Below are 21,416 nucleotides of genomic sequence, written 5' to 3' on the forward strand. Positions count from 1 at the left end.
TGTAACAAAGGTCACTCTTTTAGTTCCCTCCTTATTCCCTCTATTCCATTTCCTTCCCTTATTGATTCTTGTCTATACTATCTATATTTTCCTCTAAATACGGATACATTCATGTATGCACATTATACATATACACACATATACCTCTTTACCCACATACATATAAATCGTGGTCATTTTTACTCTTATTACATATCTTCATCTCTCTGGTTGTTTTGTAGTTGTTCTGCAAATTTCCTTGCTTCCTCTGGATCCGAGAATAGTTTTTTTTTCCCCATAAGATCGTTTTCGATATATTGAACTCCTTTCTCTTCTTCAGGAGTTCCAAACTTGTGTGTCTTTTTAGTTCTCAGTCTTTTATACTCTCGTTACACGTCTTCATCCCTCAGTCTATTTTGTAATTGTTCTGCAAATTTTCGTGCTTCCTCTGGATCCGAGAATAGTCTATTTTGTTGTCCTGGAATAAATATTTTCAATACCACTGGATGCTTTAGTATAAACTTATACCCTTTCTTCCATAAAATCGCCTTTGCTGTATTGAACTCTTTTCTCTTCTTCAGGAGTTCAAAACTTATATCTGGATAAATGAAGATTTTTTGCCCTTTGTACTCCAGTGGCTTGTTGCCCTCTCTTACTTTTTCCATTGTCTTCTCCAGTACCTTTTCTCTTGTAGTATATCTTAGGAATTTTACTAAAATAGATCTTGGCCTTTGTTGTGGTTGTGGTTTAAAGGCCAATGCTCTATGTGCCCTTTCTATTTCCATATCTTGCTGTAGTTCTGGACATCCTAGGATCCTGGGGATCCAATCTTTTATAAACTCTCTCATATTCTTCCCTTCTTCATCTTCCTTAAGGCCCACTATCTTTATGTTATTTCTTCTGTTATAATTTTCCATTATATCTATTTTCTGAGGTAACAGTTCTTGTGTCTCTATAACTTTTTTATTAGATTCCTCTAATTTCTTTTTTAAGTCCTCTACCTCCATTTCTACTGCTGCTTCCCGCTCTTCCATCTTGTCCATTTTCTTTCCCATTTCTGTTAAGGTCATATCTATTTTATTCATTTTCTCTTCTGTATTGTTTATTCTTCTTCTTAAATCATTAAATTCTTGCGCTTGCCATTCTTTAAATGATTCCATGTATTCTTTAATAAGAGAAAGTATATCCGTTATCTTGCCTTTCCTTTCTTCTTCTATTTCACTGTACTCTTCCTCTTCCTCTTCTTCTTCCTCTGGGTTGGCCATCTGTTGTTTCTTTGTTGCCCTTTTCTTCTCTTCTTTCTTGTTTTCATTGTCTTCTATGTTCTCCTCTTGCTGCAGGTGTTCTGCAGCTGTCATTGCCGGCTGTGGAGATCGACTCCCCAGCTGGTCACCCCTCCCGTCGGTGTGTGTTTTTGCATGCGCGGTTGCGCACTTTTACTCGGCTCAGCGAGCCATTTTTGTAGTCCACTTTTTACCGACCTGAGGGAGCGGGTTTCTCTCTCCACCGCGGGCCTCTTCGAGCAGGTAAGGCCTTCTCCTTCTTCTTCCGTTGTCTTCTCTTCCTCTCTTCTTACCGTTGGTTTCGATTTTTCTTTTTTCGTCGCCATCTTCTTTCCACCTTTATACTCACTTTTCTTTAATTTTTATTTTTGTGTCCTTGTGTTTTCCTTTGTTTTTCCCAACTTTTCTGGAGAGGGCTGGAGTTCACCGTCCGGCCACTACTCCATCACGTGACTCCTCCCCAAAACTAATATTGATGCAAAATCAACTAATCCCTTTCACAATAGATAACCTTTCCTTCAGAGAATGGGAGAGAAAAGGGATCAAAAGAATAGAAAATTGTTTTTTGGGAAATAAATTATTATCCTTTGAACAAATGAAGGATAAATATAATATAACTCACGATACAATGTTTGCACACCACCAACTGAAAACCTACTTGAAGGACAAATTGGGAAACAGTCTGAGGATACCAGAAGGAAGCAATTTTGAATATGTGATTACAGACACAATGATAATTTAAAAATTTATAACAAACATGTACATCAAACTGCAAGAAAAGGAGAACGAGGAAACATACGGTAAACCTAAACAAAAATGGGAACAAGATCTAAACATAAAGATAAAGAATGAAACATGGGAAAAGCTATGCTCCAGAACTATGAGAAATACAATAAACATGAGGTTACGCATGATACAATATAACTGGATACACAGGCTATACATCGCACCTCAAAAGTTAAATAAATGGGACCCAAAGGTATCAGACAGATGTTTTCGCTGTAAAAAGGAAACGGGAACAACAATTCATGCAATTTGGACATGTGAGAAAGTGAAAAAATTTTGGGAAGATCTAAACCAGATATTAAATAAAATCACAAAAAGCAATATACCAAAAAACCCAGAGATCTTCCTCCTAATATAAGAAATAAAGAATTTGGACTTGATTTGGGTGGAGCACAAAAAAGATTTGTTATGATAGCCCTAGCTGTAGCAAAAAAATGTATTATGTCAACCTGGAAATTAGAAGACAACTTGAGAATACAACAATGGTATATAGAAATGAATAAATGTATTCCATTAGAAAAAATAATATATAATTTAAGAAATAACATCACAATATTTGAACAAATATGGGAGCCATACATGAAATACAATAGAGAAATCCTACCATGGACTTCCACCACCTAAAATGACAGAAGGAGAAGACAACAAAAAGAACTGACTCAGTAAAATTTCTTGTTTACTTTTATTAAGTGATAACATTGTTTAACGGGTTTAATGTATCTTATAGATTGAACTTCAAATAAATGGGAAAGGGGGTGAGGGAGGGAGGGAAGGGAGGGGGGAAAAAGTGGGAGAAAATGACACTGTATATATTCAAGAGAAAAAAATGTCTGTATGTATCTTGGTCAATATGGTTTATAGTGTGAAAAATAAAAAATTTAAAAAAAACGGTCTCCTGACAGTCTGCGACCAACAAAAGATAACTGCATCTCTGGGCCTCCCCCATGGTAGAAATTAGATAATGGCTACTGATTCATATGCATCCTGGATCTCATGGTGTAAATTAGATTATGTCTTCTGATTCAACTGCATCTCTGGGCCCCATGGTGGAATTTAGATTATGTCCACTGATTCACATGTATACATTCTTGCATAAGCTGGTCTAAATCCTCCATTACAGGGTGGACCTTGTGATAGTAGAGGGATGACATAGAAAGTTTGTAAGGATCAATAGCGGCATTTAAGAGACACATGGATGAATGAAAATTAGAGGGTTATGAGGTAGGGAGGGTTTTGGTGGTTTTTTTATAGGTATATATAGGTCAGTCGATCCTTGGTGCAAGGATCGACAAAGAGATAGACAACAGACTCGCCAAGGCAAATAGCACCTTTGGAAGACTACACAAAAGAGTCTGGAAAAACAATCACCTGAAGAAACACACAAAGATCAGCATGTACAGAGCCGTTGTCATACACACGCTCCTGTTCGGCTCTGAATCATGGGTCCTCTATCGGCATCACCTATGGCTCCTAGAACGCTTCCATCAGCGCTGTCTCCGCTCCATCCTCAACATTCATTGGAATGACTTCATCACCAACATCGAAGTACTCGAGCTGGCAGAATCCGCAAGCATCGAATCCACACTGCTGAAGACCCAACTGCGCTGGGTGGGTCACGTCTCCAGAATGGAGGACCATCGCCTTCCCAAGATCGTGTTATATGGCGAGCTCTCCACTGGGCACCGAGACAGAGGTGCACCAAAGAAGAGGTACAACGACTGCTTAAAGAAATCTCTTGGTGCCTGCCACATTGATCACTGCCAGTGGGCTGATATCACCTCCAACCGTGCATCTTGGCGCCTCACAGTTCGGCGGGCTGCAACCTCCTTTGAAGAAGACCGCAGAGCCCACCTCACTGACAAAAGACAAAGGAGGAAAAACCCAACACCCAACCCCAACTAACCAATTTTCCCTTGCAACCACTGCAACCGTGCCTGCCTGTCCCGCATCGGACTTGTCAATCACCAACGAGCCTGCAGCAGACGTGGACATACCCCTCTGTAAATCTTTGTCCGCGAAGCCAAGCCAAAGAAAGAAAGAAAAGATATAGATCAGTACAACTTCGTAGACCAAAGGGCCTATACTGTGCCGTAATGTTCTATGTAGATTGAGTGTTGAGACTGTGACAAACCATATCTGACAGGTGCAGTACACAAACTTGCTGGAGAAACTTAGCAGGTCACACAGCATCGATAGTAAGTGAAAGGTGACCAATGATATTTGGGCCTAAGCCGTTTGCCTCTCTTACTGCTTCTCCTTGGTTATCCTTGCTGTTCTGGAGCTCTATGACCAAGTGATTACCTGTTAGCCCGCACTCCTCCCCCGCCCCTTCCTCTCATCCTCCCCATCTTGTTAGTCAGGTTTTTGATTGCATCTGACAGAAAGCCCCAGGCATGAAACTTTAGTTACCCATTACTTCCTCTGGATGCTGCATGGCCTGTTGAGTGTCTCCAGCACATTTGCGTGTGGCTCTCCAACCTAGCATCTGCAGATTTTCCTGTTTAACTTTATATCTGACAGGTGGGAGTCTGTTTACAGGGGTCCATGCAGGCAAAGAGGGTGGTGAAGAAGGTGTAAGATATGCTTGCTCAGGGCACAGAATTTAAGATTGGGAGGTCATGTTGAACTTTTCAAAGACTTGGAGTTCAAGTCTCCACACTCTCCTGCAGTGGAGAGGGCACAAAGGACATTGACCAGGAAGTTCCTTGGCCTGGAAGGCATTAGCCATGAGAGGAGTTGGCAAGGATGAGCTTGTTTTCTTTGGAGCGTTGGGCTGCTGAGAGGAGAGCTGACAGAAGTTTATAAAATAATGCATGCATCAATAGGACAGACAGAATATTTTCTCCATGGGAGGGAGATTAAAAGCAGGAGGGCAGGGGTTTAAGTTGAGAGGATGGAGATCTGAGGGGCAGGTTCTTCACATGGGGAGTGATTCATATCTGGATCTCCCCATCGGAGGAGGAGATGGAATCAGAGGCACTTAGACCGACACAAGAAGGCAGGGGATGCATAATGGGATTAGTTTAGAAGATGGACAAAGGGATGTGTTGGGCTGATGGGCCTTGTTCTGTGGTGCCCCACTCTTAGTGCAGCTGTGTGCCTGCAGTATCGCTGAGGAGGAGCATGGTCCACTTCACCCTCGCTCCACCCACAGGCAGTTGGCCTAAGCCAGGCTAATCCCTTGTCTTCCCTAACAGGGCGCGTCCGTCCTTCGAATGGTCTCCAACTTCCTGACAGAGAAGGTCTTCCTGCAAGGACTTCTGGTGAGAGGAAAGCACCCAATGGCTTTCTCTCTCCCCCCTCTCTCATTCACCCATCCCTGTCTCCCTTTCTCTCTCTGTTTCTCTCCCTCTCTCGCCTGTCCCCTCGTTCTCTTTCAATCTGTCTCCTCTCTCATCTGTCCTTCACTTTCTCCATCTCTCACTTCTCCCCCTCGTTCTTCCTCTTTCTCTCTCTTACCCATCCCCCTCATTCTCCCTTGTTCATTCTCTCTCTCTCTCACACACACACACACACACACACACACACACACACACACACACACACACACACACACACACACACACACACACCCTTGTTCTCCCTCGCTCTTTGTCTCTGTCTCTCTCCTCCTTCCTCCCGCTCTCCCACACCTAACGCATTGCACTCCCATAGAGCTACCTGAAGGAGTTCAGCTTCAGGACAGTGACCTATACCGACCTCCGCACCCACCTACAAAAGGTAAGCACAAACTCCAGCCCTAATCCTCACCATTTCCACCATCCCCACTCCCCACAACAGGAAGGTGGGTGAGATTCCCCAGGATGTTCCTTAGGATGGAAGGTTTTGTTACAGGGAGAGGCTGGGTCTGTTCCCCCAAGAGTGGAGGGGATTCCCCCTGGCTGTTACAGGGAGAGGTTGAATCTGTTGCCCCGGAGGGGAGGGGATTCCTTGGGATGGAGGATTTTGTTACAGGGAGAGGCTGAAGAGTATTAAGTGTGGGGTGGAAGGCTACTAGAGATGAGGTAGAGGAGTGTTGGAGGGTGGAAGGGTAATGGAATTGAGGGGTGGAGGGTATTGGGTGGATGAGGATGGAGGGGTGTTGAACAGTGGAGAAGTGTTGGAGAGGGTGGAGTGTTAGAGGGTGAAGGGGTGTTGGAGGCTGTTGGAGAGTGGAGTCATGTGGAGTGAGACAGGTGTTGGAGGATGGGTAGTGGAGGGGAGGGTGGATGAGTGTTGGAGGGTGAAGGGGTTTGGAGGATGGATGAGTGATGAGTGTTGGTGGCTGGTGAAGGGGTGTTATAGGTGGATGTGTATTGTTGGGAGGACGGGCGTTGGAGGGTTATTGGAGGGTGGAGGAGTATTGGTGGCGGGATGCTGGTAGGTGGAGTGCTGGAGAAAGGTGGAAGGGTGTTGGTGGGTGGAGCAGTGGTGAAGAGGTGTTATGGGACATATTAATGGCGGTGGGGTTGATGCCACCCCTTGCCTCTCCAGCCAGGTTAACTTGCTCTCTCTCCGCTCAGGCCGTGAACAACCAGTCAGCGGTGAGTCTCCCCACCAACCTGAAGTCCATCCTGGATACTTGGGTCCTGCAGCTGGGCTACCCAGTGGTGACAGTGAACACCTCCTCCGGTCTCCTCAGCCAGCAACATTTTCTCCTCGACAGCTCCTCCACAGTGGCCAGGACCTCAAAATTTGGGTGAGTCAAGCCTAGCTCCAGGGAGTTGGGGGATCTGGTCTGTACGCCTCCTGGGGCCATTCTGATATGTTCCCTTGTTTCCTTCCAGTGGTGGAAATTTAATGGAGGCGTTCATGGAATTCCAGTGGGTGGATCCGATGCAGTAATTCCGACATCAGGGACCTCATTACTCACTCCTTTACGCTCCCTGGGACTCCGTTCCCATTCCCTTTACACTCCGCAGTGCCCTGTTCCCCACTCCCTTCACACTCCCCAGGGCCCCGTTCCCCATTCTCTTTACATTCCCTGGTACCCCATTCCCTTTGCACTTCCCAGAACCATGTTCCCACTTCCTTTACACTCTCCTGGTCCCCATCTCCCACTGTCACAGCAGTGTCGCTGGGCTGGCTGAGGGCTGGAGTCCACCTTGTCTAAACAGTGGATTGGAATAAGTTGTCCACAGGGCTGGCAAACAGCAGGAATTTGACGACTTGTCTGTGTTTCTGTCCTCAGGTATAGGTGGTACGTCCCAGTGACCTGGCAAATGAACACCACCCTTCAGAACATGATCTGGATCAACAGAACCACAAGTAGGGTCCACTATTCTCCCACACCATTTTTTCACATCAGGAGAGCCAGAAGCCAGCTGAGAGTTCAGAAGCCAAATGCTCCAATTGAAGGGGCATATTCCTGCCCATGCTGTCCCTGCTCTGGCAGTGTGATGGAATGGAGTGGAGGGAGCTTCATTCTCTGACCCCAGCAGTGTGTAATGGAACTGTGCAGAGGAACTTCACACTGTGTCTGATGCTGGAAGTGTGTGACGGAGCTTCACTCAGTGCCTGACCCTAGCAGTGTGCGATGGGACGGTGCAGAGGGACTTCACACTGTGTCTGATGCTGGGAGTGTGTTATGGGATGGAGCGGAGGGAAACTCACTCTCTGTCTGACCCTGGGAGTGTGTGATGAGATGGTGCAGAGGGAACTTCCCTCTGTGTCAGACCCTGGCAGTGTGTGATGGGGTGTTGTGGAAGGGCAATAGTGAGAGATGATTTAAGATCTAATGTTGAGTCCATTTGGATAAAGATTAGGAATAGTAAAGGTTGGGCGGCGGAGGGGGGGGGGGGGGTGAAATCACTTGGGAGTTGTCAATAGGCCACCCAGTAAGAAAATAACAGTGGCACAGGCAATAAACCAAGAAATATTGCAGGCTATAAGGTTGGAAAAGCCTTTAACATGGACAAAGACTGGGTGAATCAGGTTGATGGAGGCAACCTTGAGGAGGACTTCCTGGCTTTCTTCAACAGTATGTTACTGAACCTACAAGGGAACATGCTGTCTTGGAGCTGGTCCTGTGCAATGAGACGGGTAAAATTAGTGATCTTATAGTTTGGAATTCTCTTGGAAAGAGTGATCACAGTATGATTGAGTTTATCATACAAATGGAGGGTACAGTTGTTCAATCCAAAACAAGTAGGTTCTGTCTAAACAAGGGAACGAGGGAGGAGTTGGCCAAGGTCGACTGACTGGGAACGGAGATTATGTTCAGAGACAGTTGAGGAACAGTGGAGGACTTTCAAAAAAGATCTTTCATGGGACTCAGCAGAAGTATATTCCAGTTAAAAAGCAAGAAAATGTAAGGGTGGGGACAGCCATCGTTGGATAATGAAGGAGATCAGGGAAGGCATTATATTCATACAATCGTGCATGCAAAGTGACCAGGAGCAGTGGGAAAATAGAAGATTGGGAAAACTTTTAAGAAGCAACAAAGCCACGAAGTGAGCAATAAAGAGATGGAAGGTAGATGATGAGAAAAGATTAGCACGAAATATAAAAATGGACAGTAAAAGTTTTTATAATTGTATCAAGTTCCAAAGGGTGGCTAAAGTGAAGGTTGGTCCCTTGGAATGGATGAGAAGGGGGTATTGATATTGGCTGAGGCTTTGAATAACTATTTTGTGTTGGTATTCATGGTGGAGGACACTTTGACATGTTACGCATGTGATGGGAGGTGAGGACCTGGAGGCAATAGTTATCACTAAAAGGCTTGAGGGTCTAAAGATAGATAAATTCCCTGGTCCTAATCGAATGCATCTCAAGGTATTGAAGGAAATGGGAGAAGTTATAGTCCCGCCTTTGGTGATAATTTACCAAAACTCTCTGGAGTCTGGGCAGGTCCCAGAAGATTGGAAGACAGCAAATGACACACCACAGTTCAAAACAGGATGTCAGCAAAAGGCAGGGAACTATAGGCCTGTTAGTTTAACATCTGTAGTTGGGAAAATGCTTGAAGTTTCCATTAAAGAAGAAATAGCGAGGCATCTGGACACTGTTTCGTCAGGTTGTGCATTCAGATGGCAATAAACGATTTAGAGTAAAATGGATTCATCAGGCAGACCAAGCATGGATTTAGGTCCTGTTTGACAAATTTACTGGAGTTCTTAGGATATAATGAGCGCAGTAGATAGAGGGGAGCTGGTGGATTTCCAGAGGGTGTTCGATAAGGTGTCGCATAAAAGGCGAATAAAGATAAGGATGTGTAGAGTTAATGTATTAGTATGGAGAGAGGATTGGTTAACCAAGAGAAGGCAGAGAGTTGGGGTACAGGGGTGTTTTTCTGGTTGGCAATTGGTAGTGAGCAGGGCGCCGCAGAGGTCAGTGCTGGGCCCGCAACTGCTCAACATATATATTAAAGATTGAGAAGAGGGGACAGTGTGTAATGTATCTAAGTTTGCAAATGACACAAAAATTGAGTGGAAAAGCAAATTGTGCAGAAGATACGGAGAGTCGACAGAGAGAGAAAGGGATGTTAAGTGAGTGGGCAAGGGTCTGGTAGATGAAGTACAATGTTGACAAATGTGAGGTTGTCAACTTTAGAAGGAAAAATGGAAGATCAGATTATTATTTAAATGGCAAGTGATAACAGCATGAATGTTTATGCACAAATCACAAAAAGTTGGTTTGAGGGTGCAGCAGGCTATCTAGAAGGGAAATATAATGTTGGCCTTCATTGCTAGAGGGATTGAATTTAATAGCAGGGAGGTTATGCTACAACTGTACAAAGTACTGGTGAGGCCACATCTGGAGGACTGCGTGCAGTTCTGGTCTCCTTGAGGAAGGATGTACTGGTTTTGCAGAGGAGGTTCACCAGGTTGATTCCAGGGATGAACGGGTTAGTCTCTGAGGAGCGATTGAGTCGTCTGGGACTGTTATAAATTATGAAAGGCATAGATAAGATAGAGGTAGGTAAGTTGTTCCCATTGATGAGGGAGACCAGAACTAGGGGACAGCCTCAAGGTCCAGGGTAGTAGATTTAGGGCAGAGATGAGGAGGAAACTGCTTTTTGGTGAATCTGTGAGATTCATTGTCCGTTGAAGCAGTGGAGGTGACCTTGGTAAATATATTTAAGACAGAATTGGATAGATTTTTACACAGTCGGGGAATTAAGAGATATGGGGAAAAGGCAGGTTGGTGGAGATGAGCTGATCATCAGATCACCCACGATCTTAGTGGATGGTGGTGCAGGCTTGACGGGCCATATGGCCGACTCCTGCTATTTCTTATGTTCTTATAAGCACTACATCTGCCCTGTGACCTGACTGCTGGCTCCTGTGTGCTCTTTTTCCAGAGGTGTTTGTGAGAAAGGCGGTGGTGAAGGATCAGACCTGGATCCTGGCAAACATTAACGCTGTCGGCATTTACAGGGTTAATTACGATGACAAAAACTGGGACAAGTTGCTGATCTTGCTCATGAAGAATAGAGACGTACGTTGGTTGGAATGGGTGGGGGGGGGTGGGGAGGATGGAGTGGTGGTGATGGGTGGGATGGGGTGAGGGTTCTGGGCGGGGAAGACAATGGGATGAGGTGAGGGTGATAGGTGGAAAGGGGTGTGAGGAGGTGGGTGGGACAGTGTGGGAGTGGTGGGTAGGGAGGTGAGACTGGCAAGAATGACAAGATATGATGGGGGCAGGTGGGGCTGTGTGAAACACGATAGACTATAGACACTGTGATTGTAGTAAACACGCCGAAATGCTGGAGGAACTCGGTCTTTTCAGCATCTAAAGGAGATAAGTTGCTGATGTTTCGGGCCTGAGCCCTTCTTCAAGGAAAAATCAGGATATATCAGGAAGTGTCAGAATTGAAACAATGGGGGAGGAATCCAGACCAACAAAAGGTGTTAATTGGATGTGATAAGGGTCCAGGTGGAATTTATCATGTCTGTGTGAAAGGAGACAGGGAATGGGGAGATGCGGGGAAGAAGGGGGTTGGGTTTTTTTAAACGAAAGTCAGAGAAGTCAATAGTAATACCATGCAGTTGGAGGGTGCCCATCGGTAGACAAGATGCTGTACCCCCAGTTTACGGGTGGTCTCAATCTGGCAGTACATGAGACCATGGACAGACATGTCAGCAGCAGAATGGGATGGAGAATTGAAATGGGTAGCCACTGGGAGTTCCACGCTTTTGCAGCGGACAGAGCCGAAGTGCTCAACAAAGCCACCTCCCAGTCTGCGTCCAGTCTCTTCCACGTAGAGGAGACCACAGCAGGAGCACCGGATGCAGTAGATGACTCTTGCAGAATCACAAATGAAATGTTGTTTCACTTAGAAGGATGTTCAGAGCCCCGAATGGAGGTGAGGGAGGGAGGTGTGGGCGCAAGTGGAGACGATTGGTGAGGAGGGAGGAGTAGACAAGGGAGGCACAAAGAAAGCAGTCCTCGCAGTCGGCGGAGAGGGGAATATGTTTCTAGCGGTGGGATCACGTAGTAAGTGGTGGAAATGGTGGAGGAGGATGTGTTGGATGTGGGGGCTGGTGGGGTGCTAGGTGAGGACGAGGGGAATCCTGTCCTTGTTGCGTGTAGGGGAAGAGGGGGCTAGTGCAGATGTGTGGGTAATGGAGGATATATGGATGAGGGCCGAGTTGATGATGGTAGAGGGAAAGCCACATCATTTAAAGGAGAATATCTCTTATCTGGCATGGAAGCCCTCAGAGGCAGAGCAATTGAGAGAATGGAATGGAATCCTTACAGGGGACAGCTTGGAAAGAGGTGTCGTCGAGGTATCTGTGGGAGTTGGTGGGTTTGTAGATGTCTGTTGAGAGTTTGTCAGGTGGGGCCTTTGTTACCCACCCCCCCCCACAGGAGACCTGCCTCTCTGTCTCTCTGGCTGTGGGCGGGCTCTAGCCCTACATCACCCCTTACCCTCACCCCTTGCCCATTCCCCCCTACCTTCACTCCCCATAAATCACCCCTTATCATCACCTCTTGTTATTTATTGTCAGGTAATGAAACAGAAATGTGATATTACACAAAATTGCCTTGAGTCAGCCATTAAGCCAACAAAGATTCACCATAGCATTGCCTGACATCCCTCAGAAAAAGAAAGAATAGCAAAGGAGGGTCCCCTCAGTCACTAAGTATCCATGGATTCACATCCAGTACTCCTGTGGCCTCTGCAGCCGCACAATACTCCAGTTCAAACAGTCGGCAACCGAATCCAGGTCCAAACCCCCAAGATGATGATAAAGAACCAACATTTCAGGCTTGAGGTTTATCTATTCATATCTTGATGAAGGGACTCAAGCCCAAAACGTTGGTTATGTATCTTTATCTTTGCTATATTAAAGAACTCTGATCTGCTGAATTTCTACAGCATTGTGTTTTTCAACCACGGTGTCTGCAGACTTTCATGTTTTATCTCTGACATTGAGGAAGCCTTCAGTGTCCAGGCCCCTCCTTGCCTTCAACGCCCTGTCGAACCCAATTCTGATACCTGATCCCCAGGTCTCCATGAGCTGGACTCCAGCAGCCTGCAGCCTGTGGAACTTTTTCACCCACAAGTCAACAACAACTAGCCCCTCGCTGGTCCACCTCCATGGTCACCTTCCTTAGGTCACCTCTGCTGCTTCTTCTTAATGGGGTTGGGGGTGGAATGTTCTCCCCAATACTGTTGCCCTGCGCCAGTCTGCTGTTCCCCCAGAGTACGGAAACCTTTGTGGTTATTGCCAAACATGGGGGCCGCCATCTTGGGCCAACAACCACCCCCCCCCCCCATCTTGAAGAATTTTAAAGGTTTCTTTAACAGTCCATTTAAAGCCATCGCCAGCAGGACTGGATGGTATGACCCTCTGGTGGAGCACACTCACTGGGTCCACACCAGCACAGCGCTGCCATTACAGTAACTCCAGCAGCACCGCCATTTTATTCACCCACCTTCTCCATAACCTGCACCTTCCCTCTCTCCCATCCTTGGGGTGGGTGACTCCCATCTCCCCTCGCCTGATGGGACCCTGTCTCAGACACCTGGACACACTGGGGCAGCCTACTCTCATGCCCTCTAAATTTTACAGATAGACTTCAGCACCTCTTCCCCTTCTCTGCCACAGGCCATCCCCGTGATCAACCGGGCCCAGCTCATTGACGACGCCTTCAGCCTCGCCCGGTAGGAGTGGAGGCAGTGACACACTGAGCCCACAGCGGGAAGAAGGGATGGGGGGGGGGGGCGGGTTGAGGGATGTTCCGGGACCTTCCTTTTAACCTGACTGAAGCAGAAGGTGGGGAGCAGCTGGCGCTGTGGTAGGGGTGGACATGAAAGAGGTTTTGAGGAGGGAGTACTGGGAAGAGAAGGAGTGATGATGTCCCTCCCTCATCCCTGCCCCTCCCACAGCCCTCCCTCCTCACCACCTCTCCCGCGGCACAGAGCTCCCTCCTTACTGCCCCTCCCGCGGCGTGGAACTCCCTCCTCACCCACCTCCCATGCCGCGGAGCTCCCTCCTCACTGCCCCTCCTGCAGCGCAAAGCTCCCTCCTCACCGCCCCTCCCGCGCCATGGAGCTCCCTCCTCACCGCCCCTCCCGCGCCATGGAGCTCCCTCCTCACCGCCCCTCCCGCAGCATGGAGCTCCCTCCTCACCGCCCCTCCCGCAGCATGGAGCTCCCTCCTCACCGCCCCTCCTGCGCTGCGGATCTCTCTCCTCACTGCCCCTCCCACAGCATCCCCCTCCACCTCTCCCCTGAGGTTCCCAGAGAATGATGTTGTCCTGTTTTGTTTTCCTGGGATGAGCAGCGGGAGACACATCCGCATCTCCAGGGCCCTGGAGACCACCCACTACCTCCACACGGAGACGGAGCACCTGCCCTGGGACATGCTGAGCAATCACCTGGACTTCATGAAGTTGATCTTGAGTGGGAGCCCCTCCTACAGTCTCCTAGAGGTGGGAGACAGTGGGGCAAAAGGGGGAGTGGGAGGGGAGCATCATGGGAGGGAGGGATAAGCAGAAGAGAGAGCAGGAGCAAGAAGGTTGGGGATGAGAGAGGGGAAGAAGTGAGCAGGAGAGAAAGGTAGGCCAAGAGGGAGGGGAAGAGCAAACAGGAGGGAGTGGGGTCAAGGGGAGAGGGGTGAGAGGGAGTGGTGGTCATTGGAGCGAGGGACAAGGGAGTGGGTGGAGGAGATAGGGAAAGGAGGGTGATGGAGAGGAAAGTGGGAAAGATGACAAAGGGGAGGGGTCAGAGGAGGAGAGAAGGGCGGAGTGTAGGAGAGGGGGAATGGGGAGCGGTTTAAAGGGAGTGGATGGCAAGGGATGAAGGAGAGAGGGAGGAGTTTGAATGGGAGGTCAGGGGGAATAGAAGTTGGTGAGAAGAGGAGATAAAATAGGGGATGAGGGGGTGGGGAAGGAGAGGGCATGGGAAAGAGAGGGGTAGGGAGAGTGCGAAGGGGAGGAGGGGACAAAACAGATGGGAGGGTGGTTAACGGGAGGAGGGTGTGAGGGGGAGGGAGATGGGGGGCATGAGGGAGGGGAGCATGAGGAAAGAAAGATGGGGAGTGGTGAGGAGAGGGCAAAGGGTAAGGGGGCTGAAGTGGGAGGGGGTGAAAGAATGGTGAGGCAAGAATCAAGGGGAAGGGAGAGGGGGCATGGGGAAGGAAAAAAGGGAGTAAGTGGGGAGGGGGTGTTTGGGAGGTTAAGAGGAAGAAGGAGAGGGGCGAGATGGGGTGGAGTGGGAGAGGGGAGCGAGGGAGTCTGGGGTTAGGGGAAGGAGAGGGGAGGACAGGTGGCGGGGGGGAGAGTGTAATTGCAGGGTAGATGGGTTTAGAACCACTTGGGAGAGGGGTTAGACCCAGGAATGGAGGTAGGTTGTTCCCAATTTAAATCAGCAATTACAAATGACTTTGCCTTTAGGTACAGTCAGAGAGTTCTGCCACATGGAAATGCCCACAGACCAGCTGGCCCATGCTGAACCACCTGCCATCCTGCATTAATCCAACCTGCCCACTTCAGGCCCAGTCCCCCACCATCCACAGAGTGATCCAAGCAGCTTTTAGTCCCACCATGTGCCCTCGCCCCTCTGAGTGAAGAACTGTCCCCTCGCGTCCCTGTTACATCCAACCCTCTTCACAGGCCTCCTCCACTCCACAGACTTTCACCGTATCTGTGGCCCCTCATGCTTTCACGGACCTCCATAAGATCCCCACTGCACTCTGTTGTACAATACTTCAAGATTCTTTTGTTGTCCTGTCATAAAACATGATACAAAAAATAAAATAGGGGTGGCACAGTCGGTGTAGCCGTTAGTGCAACGCTATTACAGCATCTGAGGTTTGAACCCAGCGCTATCTGTAAGGAGTTTGTATGCTCTCCCAAACCTGTGTGGGTTTCCTCCAGGTGCTCCACTTTCCTCCCACCCTTCAAAACGTGTGGGTGGTTGGGGTTTGTGGGTCAATTGGATGTAATTTGTCAGCATGGGCTCGAGGGCCAAAAGGGCCTGTTACATTCCATGTGGCCTGTATGTCTAAATGTAATTTTTTTTTTTAATTTAAAAAACAGAAAATGCATTTGTGGTGAAACCACTTGTATATGTAAATACCTTTAACCCTGCTTTCTCTGGCCGGCTTTATTCCCCAAAAAGGCTATCATGCCACAACCCTGCCCCCAGTTCGAGCCCGGGTCAGTGTGGGCAAGCAACTCGAGGGATGCTGTCCGTCTCGAGCTAATAAAAGCCTTCAGTTCCAGTAACTTGATTAATTGATCAAGGCAGACCAAGATTTGCCATCAGCAGAAATTGCCCGGTGTCCCTTGCAAAAGAGAGGCCCCCAGAGACATTGAGTGTCCATTGATTCGCCGCCAACGTTCCTGCAGCCCCACACCCTTCAGTCTAACCCATTGGCAATCCGAGCTGCAGATCCAAACCTCTGACACGATCAGGAAGCCGTCAGCACCCTCGACAGCCCTTTGCATCCCAGTTCTGATATCTGGTGCCCCCTTCAGCCAGTCTCGAGCAGTCCGCAGCCTGGCCACAAGTCACCACCCTCACCTTGAGTCACCAACAACCCGCCGCCTGTGTGCTCTTCAGCCTCAGAGCCCCTCGTTGGTCCAGTTGGTGGGTCGTCTCCTCGGCTTCTGTCGGACTCTGGCTTTACCTTACTCTTAATTTAGTCTATGTGTGGTCTGAGTGAAGTGATAGGAGAAGGTATTCAGTTCAACAGTCAATTTATTACACAGCACAAGAATAAAACTTAACAGAGCTCTGGGTCAGTCGTTAGTTCATAGGTCACCTGCACAGTGAGCTATTCCCCAAGACTGACCCCTATTGTCCAGTTGGCTCAGTTTATATAGATCAACCTTATCATACAGAACAAAAGTTGTCTTCCTTTGCTAGATCTTTTTGCATAAGGGTTATCACAAGTCATCTCCTGTTTTGCAGATATCTGGGGTGTAGCACTCCCATCTTAATCCTCCAAGCCAGACTATCCTGTTGTTTTGATCAGAAATTAATTCATCCCCAGATATTTCTAATCACCATTCTGTTCCTGTCTGGCCAATTTCTGCTGTACTCTTTAACACCTCCTCCTGCCTTAATCTTCCTCCTAGACTGGTTTTCCATTCCCTTTGTTTCTTGCAGGCCATTCTTTGTTCTGGTTTGGCTTGTGTCTCCTGTGCTACTCACCACCTCCTTCAGTTTGAGCATTCCTCCTAAATCGTTTTATGCATTTCCTCTCCCTGTATTTTGGGGCAGACAATTTTGCTCAGCCAACTTTGCTCCATGCTGTGATTGCCACTTAATCTCATTCCTCTTTTCCCCTGAACCATGCAGTAAATATAAACTTATTAATTAATCATTTCTTTCATAATGTTTTAACCCCTAGATTCCAACACTTCTCCTTTTCAAACAGGGTATTCTCCCTCTTTTCTGGAGCCCGCTCCAGTCCTCTGCTTCCCCAGAGCCTGCAACCCCCTCGAGGCTGCTACTGAATTCAAGCGCCACTATCTTGGGATCAAACCCCTTGGTTGCGGGATTTTAATATCAACCACTGTGGACTCCTTTAATGGGCTGATCAAAGCCTGTATGGAGTAGATACTGGTCAGTTTGGGTAGGGGGACCCCAGGGGGGGGGGGGAGTGCTCTCCATTACAGTGCTGCCGATACAGCGGCTCTGGTAGTGCCACCATTGTTTTGTTTTAACTCCAAGATTCATTAACTCTTTAATGACCTGCAACGACACAAGCCAGCTGGAGGAGCCACGGGGTCAGGCAGCATCCATGGAAAGCGAGAGGCTCACGACGTTTCAGACCTGAGCCCCTTCTTCCTGGATGTCAAGGATCGGGAAACCACACAAATACATTGGGGGGGGGGCAGGGAGGGAGAGATAGCAGCACAGGCTCGTGGGTGGGAGGGGAAGAGGGCAGAGGGCTCTGATCAGGGAAGGTGTAGTTGATGGGCAGGGGAAAGAAGGGGGAGGGATTTACCGGATATTGTCGACTGGTTGGGGACTTTCGTGATGGGATATAGGATGTTCTTCCAACAATTTGTGAGTGGCTTTGGTTTGGCAGTACATGAGGCCATGGGCAGATATGTCGGAGTGGGAATGGAGTGTGGCTTTGAAATGGGTGGCCCCATTGCTGCAGCGGACAGAGCCTAGGTGCTTAGTGAAGTGATCTCCCTGTTAGGAATTAAAGTACCTTTAAAGAAATTGCTCGAGACAAAAATTGAGAACAAAGAACATTTATTACTACAACAATGCAAAGTTGGGTGCTTCCCCTTACCCTGGGAATACACACACATACTGGGGCTCACCCAACTTTTATACAGTCAATTTCAGTATCAGAATGCCCTCCCCCTTACATTCTTCTGCCCCCCTGGATGGGTTTGGCATAGGTAATCCTTCCTGCCTACGTGCAGTTTCAGTACACTTGGAGGACCAGGGGGTATCCTGTGGGTGTCCCATCATGTCATTGTCCTTATTCACACCTTCCTGATTCTCTGGGCTACAGTCTCTTGATATGCAGAGTTGACTCATTCTATCTAGGGTTGGCTAATTTCATATGTATAAATCTGTGTATGGTTAGCTAATTAGAAATGTATGACTTGGTACTTCTGTCCAGGGCTAGGAGACCCTTATCTGATCCAGACTACCTCAACTTCCTACATTCTATTGTACCTTACCATTCCTTATCTTAGTCCTATGGTCTTGTCACAAAGGATAGAAGATTCTTATGTTAATCGTGCTGACTCTGCTTTCCTGCATCCTAAGCCCCAAACTTATCCTGTTTGAACTGGTTTCAGCCATTTTACTGATGAACTTTAGTTTCTTCCATGTTCATAATTTTAGGTCAATTTTCCCATCTCTCACAATCCTCACTTTTCTTTTAGATCAGTAATACTGATCTTTCACCATGATCAGTGTTACTGATCTTTGGTTACTAGTGTCAGTGTGACTGATCCCCCCCCCCACTTTCCTCACTTTTCTTTTAGATCAGTAACACTGATCTTTCAAGTGTAAGGTGTAGTTTTACCCAGCTGGTCAATAACCGAATTGTAATGTCTGTGTAACGTCTTTAGGTAGGGGAGCACCATGAAGGTCAGGGGAGTGAGTCCAGCTGCTTATTAGGGTTTGGAGTATCAGGCTCCAGTTCTCAGTAAAGAGTCTAGTCCATCCCATACGTTGAAATATTGAAGCAGTGTCTTTGAAGCACACGACCTTTGTAAGTGTTGTCCCGACGAAGTCTCTGAGAAGCGCTGCCTTCAGCAGCGAACGAGTAGCAGTCTATGAGAAGCGCTGTCTTCAGCAGCGAACGAGTAGCAGTAGTCAGGCGGTTCCGTTTGATTGTGGCTCGTATCTGATGTCCTCTTCAGCCCCGAACCCTAGGGCCACCGATCTCCGAAGGCTGTTTGGAGCCTGATATTAAAGTGTCAAGCAGCTCACGTTGTTGGAAACTGGTGCTCCCTTTCATGGGGTGATGAAAAGTGACCAAGCAGGGGGGGATTGTTTCTTGTGATTTAACTGTGTGTTGCAGCTTGTCTGCTAACATTAGCATATGTATCATTGAACTTGTGAGTTGCAGCCTGTCTGTGTACATTAGCATATGTATTAACTCTCTCTCTCTCTGTTACATGTACAATCCTGACTACCATTCTGTCTGTCTTTGTCCCACCATGTCCTTTGTGCTATCGCCTCAAAACTCTTGTCTCTAATACCTGTGTAGGCTAAGATACAAATTAGATGTACTCCACTAAAGCTGTTCAGTTCCCCTGGTCCGTATTGGAATCCCTTGTATCCCACTATGACTATACATTAAATCTATGCCCTGTCTACATTCTAAAGGAGCCCAATTGTAACCTCTGCTGCCCCTATTCCAGGGGGGACTTAAACATTAACGAACAATATTCCAAAAAATGAGTAAACAACAATGAAAGTAAGACCCATTGTAAGCAGCAAAAAATACAACAAAAACTGAATAAACAACAATAAATGTAAAGCTCATTGAAAACAGCAATAAAATACAACAATAACTGAATAAACCACAAAAAATGTAAAGCTCATTGAAAACAGCAATAAAATACAACAATAACTGAATAAACCACAATAAATGTAAAGCTCATTGAAAACAGCAATAAAATACAACAATAACTGAATAAACCACAATAAATGTAAAGCTCATTGAAAACAGCAATAAAATACAACAATAACTGAATAAACCACAATAAATGTAAAGCTCATTGAAAACAGCAATAAAATACAACAATAACTGAATAAACCATTAAAGAAACGAAAAAAAATGTTAAATTACGGCACTTTGTAACAATCTGACTTTCCTTTGTGTTAGTGTAAAAATTGTAAAATGAAACACAAACCATATTTGCATGGGTTTTGAATATGTTAGACCTTATTAAAATGCAGTTGGAGCTGCTTGTCTGTATGGGGCACAACCCTCCAATTTGTTAGAGTGAGTACATAACAGACATTGCAGCACAAGAGCCCCTGCAAGAGAACTTGAAACATATTCAACCTTTAGTTCTGCCTTAAGTAAAATGCCTTGTGCCACAGCTCACAGGAGCTGGCCTTATTTAAAACAGTCTGTAAAACAGGCACCAAAAAAAGTTAAAAGATGTTCTTATGAAGATTGCACACACAATAATTTAAGTACAGGCTAGTTTCTATTATATTCCACTTAAAAGTTCTGCTGCATGAATCCTGGAGCTTGTGGAGTCATTATTGAATCAAGAAATATTGGTACCATGCCAATCTCATTCTAACATGCCAATTTCTCCAGTCCTTAAGTCAAGATGTACTGAATAGCATCTGGTACAAGATCTGTGAGTTCTTAATGATATTATTATTCTTATGCACCCAATTGTTCTGAACTATGCCACCAATTTAAATCATATTCCACCTATTGCAGTACTCACACAGCACCATAGACCAGTTCGCAGGTTTATTTCTCCATTAAGCTGAATCCAGTTGCGCAGGGTTTACCTCCGTGATTATTTACAATGTAACTTCCGCACTACCGGATTTAAATATAAACCTGATGAATGGGGGAAAGTTATCATGAATTAAATAACAGCGGCAATACAGAGAAATTGTGCTGAGGCATTAATTTCACTCCAGAGGAAAATGCACCAGAGAAATGAATGATTAAACTTATAGGAATCCCCATAGGAATCCCCAGAGGTATCTTTATTCTCCAGAGGTGGGTGATCTTTAAACTCACGGACCTTGACTGCTGAATGTGTAGAAGAAATGTATTAAATGTGTTGATAGGGCTCCATACCTCTAACTGCAAGACAAGAGCCTGAAGCCTCAATTTCAAGTGCCACAGTGCACTTAAAGGGACATGCACACTTCCCCTTCAACTGGCTGATCCAGCCACTTTACACATCAGATCCTTTCTTTATCTCACATACACTTAAAGTTAAGATGTATAGAACTCACCCTATTTGCGCAAACATTTCTCCCTGCAAATGTTATAACATCACTCAACTCTCAGGTACTCCCTGTGCAAAATCACATTTAAATACAATTTATTTCATAAATTGGAATTAACTGGTAGTTAAATTCGCTAATTCTACAGTATTGAAAAACGATCATTTATGACATTTAATTTTTAGCATGAATTTTAATCAATATTGGTCAGTGACTGAAGTGGGAAGTCGTGATTTATGAAATTATCTCTGGTCTCTACTCTCCCACTCCCTGCACTTCTCCCAACATTCAGGAGCTGGCACACAGTCCCTGCCTTTTTTTTTCATGTTACTCATCTACTATTCCTTTAACTGCTTGCATCAAAATGTTAGCCTTTGCTTTCTGCTTATCCTCAGATGTCTGGACAAATGCTTTTTGTGTGATCTGTAGAAGCTGGGTTATTCCCTGCTCATGCCAATTTTCTGTCTTTTGTAATTTTCTCTTAATGTCTGGGGCTGAGTTGGTAACAAAACCTGTTAGTA

At 46.5% G+C, this 21,416-nt stretch overlaps 1 protein-coding gene across 5 annotated transcripts in view; it reads left to right on the forward strand.

The window, feature by feature from the left end:
* The window catches only part of LOC138764414 (aminopeptidase Ey-like), a 76,690-nt gene that overhangs the window by 26,980 nt on the left and 28,294 nt on the right, over nt 1–21,416 (forward strand). For 3 of the 5 annotated variants that reach the window (XM_069940301.1, XM_069940303.1, XM_069940302.1), the window contains 7 exons: nt 5,246–5,311; nt 5,703–5,768; nt 6,551–6,726; nt 7,219–7,295; nt 10,330–10,466; nt 13,085–13,140; nt 13,763–13,910. In XM_069940301.1, coding sequence (XP_069796402.1) covers nt 5,246–5,311; nt 5,703–5,768; nt 6,551–6,726; nt 7,219–7,295; nt 10,330–10,466; nt 13,085–13,140; nt 13,763–13,910 — 726 coding nt within the window. The remainder of the gene's footprint in view (nt 1–5,245; nt 5,312–5,702; nt 5,769–6,550; nt 6,727–7,218; nt 7,296–10,329; nt 10,467–13,084; nt 13,141–13,762; nt 13,911–21,416) is intronic. The other 2 variants (XM_069940305.1, XM_069940304.1) reach the window with 2 other exon arrangements.

Source organism: Narcine bancroftii, chromosome 5 (assembly GCF_036971445.1).
Source record: "Narcine bancroftii isolate sNarBan1 chromosome 5, sNarBan1.hap1, whole genome shotgun sequence".
Lineage (NCBI taxonomy): Eukaryota > Metazoa > Chordata > Chondrichthyes > Torpediniformes > Narcinidae > Narcine > Narcine bancroftii.